This window comes from Sebastes umbrosus, chromosome 12 (genome assembly GCF_015220745.1).
Source record: "Sebastes umbrosus isolate fSebUmb1 chromosome 12, fSebUmb1.pri, whole genome shotgun sequence".
NCBI classification, from domain to species: domain Eukaryota; kingdom Metazoa; phylum Chordata; class Actinopteri; order Perciformes; family Sebastidae; genus Sebastes; species Sebastes umbrosus.
Window position 1 is genome coordinate 22,563,314 of NC_051280.1, and position 13,518 is coordinate 22,576,831.

Below are 13,518 nucleotides of genomic sequence, written 5' to 3' on the forward strand. Positions count from 1 at the left end.
ACGCCTTATATGCGCCCAATATGTGGGTTTATCATGACAGCATAAATCAACTTGGTACAGTTTGAATTCAGACAATATTTAGAACGTTCTTCGCTCTAAAAGTAATTTAGGATAAGATTAGATACAATAAAAGTCTGAACATAAAATGTAAGCATCATCACAGCAGCGGCAAACTAAGCATACAGCACACTGGGAAAATATGTGAATAATAGGTTTCTATCGATTCTCCATCCTTCTCCATCCTTACACCCCCATGGCTAGTGAAGTAGTATGGAAATTTGTCCTACTGTGCTCTTATTGTCTACTTAATGCTGTTATATTTGACTAACATCCATTAGCTCTTCACACCTTACTGGATTGAATTTTATTTTATTTTACTCTATTTTTCAATTTGTGAATGAGGGACACATTTCTACCATACTTGGGCTGTGGCTGGGGGGTAACCCTTAACTTTGTTTGTTTCCACATCGGTCTGTTTTTCATGTGTATTTGTTTATGGAAAAAATGTAGCTTCAATGAAATTTTTTTTTTTAAAAATGCAGAATTTCAAAATGTATCATCCTGCTTCATGCTTGAAAACAGGGTCGAAGTACGCTGGTGCCAAATACTCATGGATATCACAGGAAAATCTCAACTTGTCTTTAAACATGGATATGGACACACAAACACACACACATAAATTATGTATTTGTTATAATAACGCAATTATTCTGTCACGCTACAAAAAATGATTCTTGCGTGTTTGTGTCTGGAAAGCTCGTCACTGGACAATAAAGGAGAGCATTCAGTCCATATTACGCACGTCACACTGCAAACACTCGTTACAAATGATTTCCTAAAAACTGTGTCTAAGGGAGTTTGTTCCAAGTGTTCATGCACAAACACAGGTACGGGCCCGACTTCACATCCCACATGAGTACAGTATGTGTGTGTCTGTGTTGTGTGTGTGATGCCTGCCGCAAACCCAACACCAGTGGACCTGTTCCTTCTGCTTCTGAGCGAGATAAATGAGGGTCCGCGACGCTTCCTGTGGGCCAGACCACCATTAGAAGCCACTGATGATTTAAGAAATGCTTTGGAAACACTTTCAGATGCATTTATCACGACAAAATCCTCTCCCTCGCCAGGACCAGTGAGAGTTAAGCTCTGCTGAGGGCATGGGGCTGACAATAATTTGCGCAAATGATGAGATCAGTATACTGTGACTGCAAGCACAGATCCATTTATCACGGCCACATTGACCTGGCAAATTTAGATAGTCATTGACCTCTGGCACAAGTGGTGTGTACCTAACTCAAAGACAAGAGTTTATGTCCACAAACTTATCGATACGAAGAAGAAAAATGAAAAGCTGCTTGACAGGGTTTGGCGTCGAAAACATCAGAGTGCGTCCAACATTCACACCCTCGAGATTTAGATAAATCAAGAAGATGAAGATTTCTCTTTTTCCCCTCCTCTCCTCCCAGGTTGAACTGACAGGAGAAAGTATCTGGTTTCTAACAAATGCACTTAAACCTCACTCTCGTACATCCTGCCAAAACTGTCGTCTTTGTAAGACTGTTAATAATTCATATTAAATGACTCGGTGCATAAATCACACTCTCTTGCTCCCAAACACCCAACAAAGCTCATACTTGTAGCCTGTCAGTGGTTCATTTAGAAATAATCTTTATGGATTTTTCCATCCATTCCCTGACTGTCATAGCTGCATCATGCTCTGTGTCATTGCCACTTCATTTTCTACTCGGCCCTCTGCAGACGGCGTTGAGAGAAATTAGATGAATAGCCTGAGGACACACAGCAGGCTGTAAATGGCTCAAACTAATGGAGCCATTAACCGCCATTTAATTTTCAATTTTGTCATCAGAATACAGCTTCAGTGATCCGTCATGAAGCAAATAACTTTTGATTTAAAATGCAAAAATCTGGACTTAAAACTAAATTTTGCAGCTATGCATGTCTACAGCCATGCATGCTCTGTAAGTCTGTACTTAGGCACAGCGGGGCTTTGAGCTAAATGCTCACACGCTCACAAATGACTGTGTTAACATGCTGATGTTTGGCAGGTATAATGTTTACCATGTTCAACGCCTTACTTTAGCACGTTAGCATGCTAACATTCGCTAATTAGCAGCAAACACACAGTAAATGGTAAATGGACTTTTTATATGGCACCTTTTCTAGTCTTCCGACCACTCAAAGCGCTTTACGCTACATGTCAGCATTCACCCATTCACTCACACATCCATACAGTGATGGCAGAGGCTGCCATGCAAGGTGCCAACCTGCCCATCAGGATATAATCTAAGTACTCATTCACACACTGATGGCTAAGTATCTTGCTCAAGGACACTTCGATGTGGATGTGGTAGTCGATGAGGAGCCGGGAATCGAACCGCTGGATGGCCTGCTCTATCTCTTGAGCCACAGCTGCCCAGAACAGTACAGCATATATCCTATATATATATATATATAGAATATATACAGTATATAAAAGTTAGGAGATCACCAAAGTTAATACAGGAGGATATTAACATACCATGCCATGACAATCCATCCCATAGTCGTCGAGACACTGAAAACTCAACACAAATGTCAGCCTCATGGTGGCGTTAGAGGAAAAATTGGAGGATCACCAACGTCATTAGGATTCATCCTCTGAGGACCATGAAAGTCTGTACAACATTTCATGGCAATCCTTCTAGACAGTTGCTGAGGTATTTCAGGCTGAACCAAAGTGGTGGACGTACCGACCAACATCCCAAGCTCTGCGCTTCCAGCACGGCTAAAACCCCAAGTTCTATCACGTTGTTCTGAGCCAGCAAACAGTCAAATTAAATGTGCCTTACAGACTGCTTTCGTAGCCTCGAGTGAATTTCAGGTTCATAAAACTGAAATCAAAGGATGAATGAATGCAGCGCAACACATCAAAGCCCAAAAACTGCTGGTGTCCCGGGAATCCAGAGGGGAATCTTCTTATCTGTCCTCTTTTAGGAAAAGCAGGTGTTACCTTAACAGCTCAAAGTTGAAAAGAGAAACCAAAACCGCCACTGGGCAAAAGTGTAAACAGCTCATCAAGTAGTATCAGAAGCAGATGTGTTCAACATTTCAGTTTGTATGGTACTCACAGACACGTATAAACATGCATACCCTCGCCACCGACCCATCTACGGAGAAAGGGCTACTGTTATCTGGCTGTTGTCTTCTGCGGTTAGATAATTGGGCTTTAAATCACGCACACCGAAGGCACAAAAGACGCTCTGGGTTTGGTGTCTGATGTCAAAAGCTGCAGATTTATATCCTTCCTCCCCTTGCAGATCCGTCTTGTCAGCTTTTCTCATGCCTACGTGAGGAGGCACTCGTGCACGAGTATATTTTACATATATATAAAAAAAGTGACTCATGTCTGAGAGCCTCCATCCGCTCTCTGGAAGTCATTTTGTTACCAGCACTGTGCTCTGCTTTATGAGAGATGCCCCTAGACACGGAGGAAAGAGAAAGAAGAGGAACTAGAGCGAGAGAGAGAGAGAGAGAGAGGATGATACTAAAAAAGTGGATGCACTTCAGAAGCCTAAAGATTTACAATTTAAACACCATCAATCATTACTGTTAATCATCTCATACTCATAAATATAGCTTTCACTTGAGAAGTGTTGACTTCTCAAATACGTGGTATTTATAGATTCCAAAAATGGGCACTGACAAGGCTGATATGTGTTTCTACTCCTCCAGAGAATAAACAGACTCTAACAAAGTCTGCTCCTCCATCACCGATCGGTGTACCCGGAAAGATCGATACCTATACCCAAATAAAGCTCTTGGCCTCCCAGTCTGTCTGTGACCTCCCTCCTTGGCTACATTAATTGATCTCGCTGCTCTTAAATCTGCAAGGCAGAGAATTTCTGGATTGCTTTTCAGATCCACAAGTGGAAGTAATCTGAGCAGTAGTGCGACAAGTAATAGTCCAACATTTCCATACTGTTACTTTACCCCTGAAATTTTGGCCACAGAGGACATTCAGTCAATTACATTTCTTGGCACGGGTCTTGAGGGGAATTAAACTGGCCTTTAAAATCCCCCATGCTCACAACTGTTCTGCATTATATCTGATAAACAATGAGGCTCCATCCTGAGAAAGAGGACAGAGGACCATAATGTAAACACGACTTTATCTCTAGGTCCTCCTTCACAGCCTCCCCGCTGGCACTGAGGATTATGTGCGAAGCTGCAAAACGTATGGGGGACTTTTCCTGTGAGAATATTTGGGTAAAGGACAGTGGCATTAAAGGGGCTGTGATTTATGCAGAGAACAACCAGGATTTCTCATGGGTGCCTGTAAAAAACACATTCACACACACGCTTTATTTGTCTTGAGCGTGTGTGTGAATGTGGTTCTTTCACATGTCGCTGAGGGGAAAAAGTCCTAAGGTTGCCGTTTAGAGACGAAACAGGCCGGCTTGTGGTTACAGCTGCAGCAACGATCAATATGTTAATTTAACCACCATGTGAAATCTATGAATTCACTGTCAACTATTGAATATCCAATCCTGTACTGGAATACATTTTAAGTTAGTAATATAAATCTGCTACACATTTGCTAAACTTATCTGCTTTTAAAAAAGTTTTGCAGCTAATAAAATGTAAATTGCAAATTGTACAATCGCCTGCATTTCTATCTCTGTTACACATTTAAAATCACAGTTAGACTTCTGCACAGCTTGTCACCTTTTCAAGTCATGGCTGAGCTATATAATACAGTTTAATCACAGTTAGTTTGTCTTCAGCCACGACTGGGATTTGGCATTATTGCAGAATAAACTGAATTGCAGTATTAATTTAAAGATACATGGAGTTTGTTTTTTTTACCCAGATGTAATGCAAAAATTCTATTCAATCAATTTCACACAATTCCCTTATGCTGAGTCTTGTTAGTAGCTCCAAGAGGTCGTCAAAAATAAATACATATTTGGTGTCTTTTTGTAGGATGAAAAAACAAATGACTCCATGGAGCAGTGCCTGGTATAACAAAAGAGGAGACTACACAAGAGGTCAAGAGGAAATACGATAAAAACATATTTTGGGAAATTCAGATATGAACCAAAAACAACTGATAAGAGCCAAAGAATGTTTTTGTAAATATTGCGGCTGATAAAAGACTTGTACAGATTACAGATTCTCACAGCTATAAAAGATTCTCAAATATATATTAAATCTTGCATCCTATAGGATCTCCATTTTTCTGTTTTAATTAATACACATCTAAGAAAGAGTCATTAATTCTAGTTGCTGCTAAAAGAAGATAAAAAAAAGAAAGAAAATGAACTTTGATCTCAATACCAACCATGCTCTTAACTTCATACATATAAATGATCTGTATAACATTACACATGCTGTATGTATGTATGTATGTATGTGTGACATGAAAGGAGACACTGAGAAGTAGAGAAAGACAAAAGGACTGAGTGAGAGTAAATGAGATAGCTCTTAATTACCGCCTGCGTTTCTGTATGATGTCAATAGGCCTGTTGACGGCACACGGCGATCCCCATATGTTCCCACTCCGCACCGTGATACTCCGCTCCACGGAGTAACAGAACCCACAGTTCGTCGGCACACTCATCTTTCTTTAGCCTATACTTCTCTTTTTTAACTCGTCCTCACCCTCCTCTTCTCGGCCGCTCCGCTGCTCTCCCTCTCTTGGTTCTCCTCAGCTTGTGGCTGCTCTCATCCCTGTAAAACCCGGCCCTCTTCCTCGTCTGTCTCGCTCTGTCGGGCTGTCCGGCTCTCCACGGCTTCCCAGGAGTTCTCATTACCTCTGGCAGGAGGAGTGGGACACCAGCTCTAGGACCGGTGGCTCCAGCGCAGCGCCGGCAGGATGACCGGGGTGATGCAATCCATGCTACTGTATGTGTGCTGGGTGAAAATCTGCTCTTCCTTGGATGATAAATTTTCCTGAGCACCTGGATTCCTCTTGCGAGAGCCGCACACTCCCTGCTGCCTTGTAGAAAAAGCTTTTCATCACCCTCAGCAGAGCTCCTTTAATCGGTCCCCCATGCACATCTCGTCTTTGCTCCAGGTCTAAATGTGGCGCAACACTGCTGCCCTCTTCCCCCTCTCCCTTCCTCTCTCTCTCTCTCTCTCTCTTGCTCTTCTTCTGTTTCTCTCTCTCTCTCTGCTTCTTCCTCTCCTCTCTAGCTGCTCCACCTTTAATCTCAGAACAAACACAGACCTTTTCCTTTCTCTGGACAAACTTGCTCTCCTGCTTCAATCTTCTGTCCAAGAAGCCCTGTGATGTACGTATGTGTGTGTGTGTGTGTGTGTGTGAGTGTGTGTGTATGAGCGACCCCGAGCGTGTGCGTCAGCGAGCAAGCGTGTGTGTGTGTAGGCATGTGACTAAGCAAGTGTGTGTGTGTGTGCATCACACAAGGGGGAACAAGTTTCAGAGTGAGGTCAGAGCTGAGAAAGGGGGCGGGAACAGAGCCAGCATGGTTGCTGCCTTCCCCAAATGTTTTAGCCATTTTAACCCCTTCCTACTCTCACACACACACACACACACACACACACACACACGCACACACACACACACACACACTGAATCCTAACACAATCACTGGACAACACTCTCCCTTTTGGACACAGTACTATTATCCTTTCCAGATGGAGTGTGTATTCATGTGTGTCACAGGTATGACTACGTTAGGTAAAGAGATTGATGACAGGATGAGTATGATAGGGTATTACAGTAAGTAGCTCTTGGGACACAGCTTGCACAAACAAAGACACACACACACACACACACACACACACACTTGCACGTATATAGGCTACAGTATGTACTCTCGCACAGGGCTTAAGCGCGAGCATGCAAGGTCACCCGTGGCCGGGGGCAGTGTATTTTTGAAGGCCAGAAATGTGAAAAGTAAATATGAAACCTTAGCTGGTTGACCTTTCTGTACGCTTCATATGGAAAACTTAAACAGGAAATATTTGACAAGAGAGCAGCGAAATGACACAGGAGACATGAATCTACAGGCTGTGATTAGATCTGGGTTTTTTAAACCAGAGAAGAAGAGTTTGTGAAATTTCATCAGGACAAGCTGTGTGCGTGAGAAGATTGAGTTACTGGAGTGTGACCAAGAGCAGAGGAGGTTTTCTGACTGCACAGCAGGTGCTTCGGTACCTCCAAGTCCTTCTGACGATTTCTATAGATTAGTGATATCACATTGGGTATTTAATACCAATTTTGACCTATTGACCGTCAGCTAAACCCCTCCCCCCGAACAGTGACTGTCCAATCATAGCTTGGCCTCCATAACCAGTCAAGACCTGTCAAGGATTGGATCCTTCCACAGTTGAAGCAGATGCTGTAATAAAAGGGATACTCTGCATTTAAAGAGTTTGATGGGTGGTGTCTTTTTTTCATCTTTCCAAAAACCAAAAATGCAAGAAAAAAAGTGTGGATTAATTGTGCTATGTTTATCTCCAATCATTAGCATGTCTGGCTAACTAGACCTAGCGTTACTAGCGTGCCAAGAAACACATCCTTAACTAACTGCATTAGTTTTTGAGGTTTCAGGTTACATTAAATAAAGGCCCCTCGCGAACAGCATATATACACTGTGTAGTAGGATATTTTCCCGCTGTGTGGTTGCTGTTAGAGTTTAGAGAAACATTTAGCGGCTCTGTCCAGCTTCTTAATGTATTTGGGGAAGTTTACACGTCAGCAACTCCAGCCAACTTTACACAAGATAGAGCTACATTTGCTAAACACATTAGTTAGTCCTCATCCAAAAAGCCTTTTCTCTTATTTGAAAGTGAAATCACTGTTTAGAAATACACACAAGTATGTAAGCTAAGCAGCCAAACATATCATAACTAATCATACTTCAAAAAAAAAACTAGGGCTAAGTACCTCTACACTGTAATACAAGAACAAGTCTGTTTCTTTATTTTCATGTCCTACTGTATATACATGGACCATCAACTGGTGAGTATGTAAGCTAAAGTATTTCCCTGAGACATGGAGCTTTAACTTTGGTCTTAAAAATGAAAAATGCTTTTTTAACCCTTTTAGATCATATCCCCGGTCATACTGTGCAACTATTTAACGATATATGCAAAAACAAATTAAAAAAATCTATTTCTTTGTATTTTTATATCGAATTCTGGTAACAATCATTTTACAGGTCCGCAAATTTCATAGTAATTAGGTGATAATTAGCAAGTAGCCTATTTGAAATTTCTTTGGAATTACTGCCAAATTACAATAATATGTACCTAAAAAAAATTCCAGACGTCTCTCTCCCCAGCAACTATTTCCAGGCCAGACGAGATATCTAATCTCTCCAGCGTGTTCTGGGTTTACCCCGGGGCCTCTTACCAGTTGGGTGAGCCCGGAAGACCTTCAAAGGGAGGCGTCCAGGAGGCATCCTGATCAGATGCCCCAACCACCTCAGCTGGCCCCTTTCGACGCGAAGGAGCAGCGGCTCTACTCAAAGCTTTCTCCGGATGTCTGAGCTCCTCACCCTATCTCTAAGGCTGAGCCCAGCCACCCTACAAAGGAAGCTCATTTCGGCCGCTTATATCCGCGATCTCATTCTTTCGGTCACTACCCAAAGCTCATGACCATAGGTGAGTTTGTTACATTGATGGACTGGTAAATCGAGAGATTTGCCTTCCGGCTCAGCTCCCTTTTCACTACAGCAGTCCGGTATAGTTCTCTGCCGGTAACCGGTGGATTGCACACCTCCGAGTGGGGAGTAAGTTTTTGCCCCAAGTGAGGGAGTTCAGGTATCTCGGGGTCTTGTTCACGAGTGAGGGAAAAATGAAGCAGGAGATGGACAGGCGGTTCGGTGCGACGTCTGCAGTTATGCGGACGCTATACCGGACTGTAGCATCACCGGAGAATTTACAAATGTTAGGCAGAGACAACAACAGGTGAGAATGGAAAAGATAAAGCAAGATGAGTGGTAAAAGGGTCAATAGGATCTTTAATATGAACCAGGCCCCTTTCTAGAGGTCAGAGAGTTCAGAACGTATCACAGGACCACTGATCCATTACCTACATATGAGAAAAAGTTGGCTTATATTTTTTTCACATGGTTTTCTTTTTCAACTTTATATTTACGTTGGTTTGCGGCATACAGCACAGGCAGCTTGTAACAGCAGTGTGTTCTCTCCAAATGTATTTAATATAATCCTTTAATATACTGTAATACAAAGGTTCTGTGTGTCTGCGGTAGTCAAGAAGAACTTCCATTTAAGGAAATCTGTAAAGGTGCACACACCAAAAGAGCCAATCATAACCACAAAGTGAAACAGACCTACAATACCCATGTGTATTATGTGGCTTTCTGGAGCCTGAATTCAACAGCAACAGTTTATAAATCCAGTCACACGACTACAATGAATTAAATGGTAGCTTTTGGGGTTAGCAGGGTTGACTGTGCAGAAGTCAAACCTGATATACTTTACTCTGCAGTCTCTCATTTTGTTTAGTTTCACGGCCCTGTATTCACACTTGGGAGTGAGGAAGTTTGGACTTGTAAAACTGATAAATGTATCCTCAGTGAGATGAACAGTGCCGGATGAGGGGATGTTGTAAATACAAAATGTACAGCTGTGTGCATTTTTGACTCATTTTCATGACAGGAAAATTGTTTTCATATGCAGTTAGAAGAATTAAGTGTTTGAATAGCATGGTTCAAGAGTCTGTTATCTAGAGTGGACACACACACACACACTCCTTGGTTGGCAGTATACCAGAAGATTTCACAGTGTTCCACGTATCTGCGTCACCGTGGTGGAAGAGAGTGGATGTATGAAGAAAGACAGACATTAAATGTTTGGTTCTGCTCAGTATCTTCACATCTCGTCTTTAGACAGCCGCGCTCTAAAACGCCGAACGCCGAGGCCCGAGACGATGTGGCGAGGTAATCTCTAAAACTCATAAAACAGCGAGGCATCATAAATTCTGGCTGACCCCTCAGTTGTGGGTTTAATAGTCCATTATTTGCTAAAAAAGGGGCCTCATGACATCATGCGTTGGCTACACGGAGGCATGGTGAGCATTCCTGGATAACGAGCTTTTTTGAAGTCAGCGAGGAGCGCTGCGTCAACGTGAACTCTCCATGGGTTAATGAACGCTGAATATTCACCAAACCTGTCTGCCTTTGTAACCAAAAGCGATGTCAGTCACTTTGTGTTGCTTTTTTGAGCGGCAATCAGTGCAGGTCAACAGTGTGCTAATGATGCAATATTCATGCTCTGAAAGGGAAGTTTGGGGTCCCCTGCTGGAGCTGTTGCCCCCGCGACCCGACCCCGGATAAGCGGTTGAAGATGACATGACATGACATTCATGCTCCGTCCATGTTCTCTCATCATTGTGTTTGTTTAAAGCTATTGAGAAAATAAGTGGTTTTCAAATTGAGCTCGATGTGGAAGTTTGGTGTTCTCGTCAAGTTGAATGTGGCGGAAAAAGGAAAATCTTGCACAAAGGTAAAATTTAACAGAAGTCGGGTTGTGGTTTGGCCGCATACTAGGGGTGGGAATCACCAGAGGGTCCATGATACGATATTATCACCATACTAAAGTAAAGATTCGATCTTATTGCGATTTTAAACATTTTGCGATATGCTGAGTATTGATATATAGCGATATATTGCGATGTATTACCTTTTTTCAACTGCAAATTAAGCAGTTTCTTTATCTAATAAGATACAGTTTTCACTCTGTTCATCTCAGAGTTTTCATTCACATATCTTCAGAGGTCAAGGGACCCCTTTGAAAATGGCCATTCCAGTTTTTCCTCGCCAAAATTTAGTATAAGTTTGGAGCGTTATTTACCCTCCTTCGCGACAAGCTAGCACGACATGGTGGATTCCTTAAGTTTTCATATGATGCCAGTATCTTCACTCTAGCTTTAAAACTTACAACCTCCAAAAGATCGATTACGTTAATGCGTTCAAATTAATTTGCGTTAACGCGTTAAATTTGACAGCCCTAATAAGAAGAGAAAAAATAAAACAAAAAGCAATACAGGCAACATTGAAGTGTACGAGGAGGATGTAAACTTTAACAAATGTTATAAACCACCGGGGACACAAAAGTTTACGTCGCCTCAACTTTTCAATTTAGCGTATTTACTACCAGTGATGATATGAATGTGCAACAGAGGACAGTAGAAAGTGTTTCTGCTACTGACATTGAAATATTAAAGAAAGCAATAACATACAGTATATTAGAAATACAATCAGGAACTGTTTAGGAAGGCTATACGAGAAGAAATAGCAATTAAATAACACAACCAGGTCAAAAAAAGGCCACTGATTAAATAAAACATTTTGAATATGAACCAATTTTACACATGCTTCTTCCAGACCTCATATCATAGAGATGCCGTAAAAGATATACTGCATGGGGATGCGCCGATCCGACTTTTTCAAGATTCCAGTATATAATGTATATAGTATATAGACATAGCTCTGAATTTCATAGATCGGCCCCACTGTCACCGATATCCGATCCAGCTATTTGAGTCAGTCCTGATATCCGATCCGGTATCGGTACATCCCTAATACTGCATTATGCCAGTACGAAACATTTGTGTGGCCGCACAATAAATATGAACAAATGCTATTTGACTCTGTAGCGCCTAAAAAAACGTTGCAAAGCCTGAATAAATCAACCTCAGAAAAATTTATTCAATGTTGCTGCATCATTGCTATCTTTGGAAACTCCTCTGGAATTTGAAATAACTGTGTTTGTTTGGACCACGCTCAGCCGGGTGAGTTTGTAGAGGGACCCAGTGTTAGGTACAGCAGAGGTCAAGAGGTTAAAAAAGCAGCTGCAGAAAAATAAGGTACACAAACACCTCAACACACACACACACACACACAGGCATGTTCACATGAGCAGGGCTGCCCGTTTCCACGAGAGGTTTTCTACATAACAGGATCCCCAGGAAGAATCGCTGTCAAAAATGACTGCTTCCTTTAAGAAGAAAAAACAGACTCCCTCATGAAGTGAACGTACACTATCTATATTAGAAAGTAGAGGCTTGCAGCGTGTTGCATCTCTTCACCCGAACAACACTGCAGTTGTTCTGGTGATTTCAAATTAAAGATGATTCCCACAGGGCAGGCAGGAGAAAAGCAAACAAAATTATTCACGGTATAAATGTCATCTAATATGCTGCGTACGTAACAAAGTAGCAGCAGCGCCAGGTGTCAGCATGTGGCTGTTGCTAGCAAGCTATATTTAACCGAGTCTCGTGATGTCAGACGTCGTGTTACAGCATGTACTGTAGTAAAGGCTATCGGTGTGTCGCCTCATGATTCATTAGGCCGCCATCTGCTAGCATGACGGTGGGGTTCGGGGCTGATTTGTGGACTGGGTGGATGACAGACTTGCACGCACGCATGCAAACACACACCGAACACTTGAAAAAAAGGCCAGGACGTACGCACATTGGGAACTCATTAATGCATGCACGTACAGTACACTGATATGGACACACAGAGAGGCACACGTTGAATGCACACCCATATGGCAGGTGGCCACTTCTACAGCAGTGAGGTGTTTGTAGGGAAAAACAAGAGCTGTGTGCAGCAGCCACGTCACCATTTCATCTCTGAAAAAATGTTTATACACGCTGACCCAGTGTGTAGGCTAGAGTAAATACGTGTGCAGGTTTTTCTTTTTTTGTGGGTAGTGTATAGGTGTAAGCTGTACAGGCAATAAATCAGTGTCTGGCAGATCTAAAAGAAAAGAAAAAACAATGTCTAGGTCTGCAACTAACGGTTATTTTCATTGTTGATTAATCTGTCGATTATTTTCTCCATTAATCAATCAGCTGTTTGCTCTATAAAATGTCAGAAAATTATGAAAAATGTCGATCAATGTTTCCCAAAGCCCAAGCTGACGTCTTTAAATGTCTTGTTTTGTCCACAACTCAAAGATATTCAGTTTACTGTCATAGAGGAGTAAAGAAACCAAAAAATATTCACATTTAAAGAGCTGGAATCAGACAATTATAAATGTTCTTTTTCTTAAAAAAGGACTAAAAAAGATGAATTAACTATCAAAATAGTTGCCGATTAATGTAATAGTTGACGAGTAATTGATTAAACGTTGCAGCTCTAGCATCATGTGATAATGAATTACTGATCCCTGAGTTTGCAAGAGGTCGAAATTGCATTTAATGTACGGAAGAGGACAGTATCAGCTGTTACGATACATTCATAAGGTACCAAACTGGAATTAATCATTAAAAATTAAATTATAAAATTATATTTAAAGGGGCACCCTGGTCACCAATAAAGCAGAAATGCCCAAAAATAATCTTTTAAAAAAATATATATATATTTAAAAATCTAATTTTAAAATGTTATAATTATTGGAGGTGAGCTAAGTGTTTATTAGTCACACTAAATATTAATACTAATTTAAAGGGATTATTCTACTTTCCATAAAATCAATGTGCCATGTTTGTCATTAAGAATAATTTGTATCTGTAGT

The 13,518-nt window shown here is 41.5% G+C and overlaps 1 protein-coding gene across 7 annotated transcripts in view; it reads right to left on the reverse strand.

Annotated features, from left to right (window-relative positions):
- Positions 1-13,518, reverse strand: part of pde4ca (phosphodiesterase 4C, cAMP-specific a) — a 57,127-nt gene that overhangs the window by 23,901 nt on the left and 19,708 nt on the right. The window contains exon 1 of one of the 7 annotated variants that reach the window (XM_037786687.1): positions 5,493-5,797. The exons of 5 other annotated variants lie outside the window; for them this stretch is intronic. In XM_037786687.1, coding sequence (XP_037642615.1) covers positions 5,493-5,620 — 128 coding nt within the window. In that variant the 5' untranslated portion in view covers positions 5,621-5,797. Of the gene's footprint in view, positions 1-5,492; positions 6,360-13,518 lie in introns of those variants that run through there. One more of the 7 variants, XM_037786686.1, reaches the window with a different exon arrangement.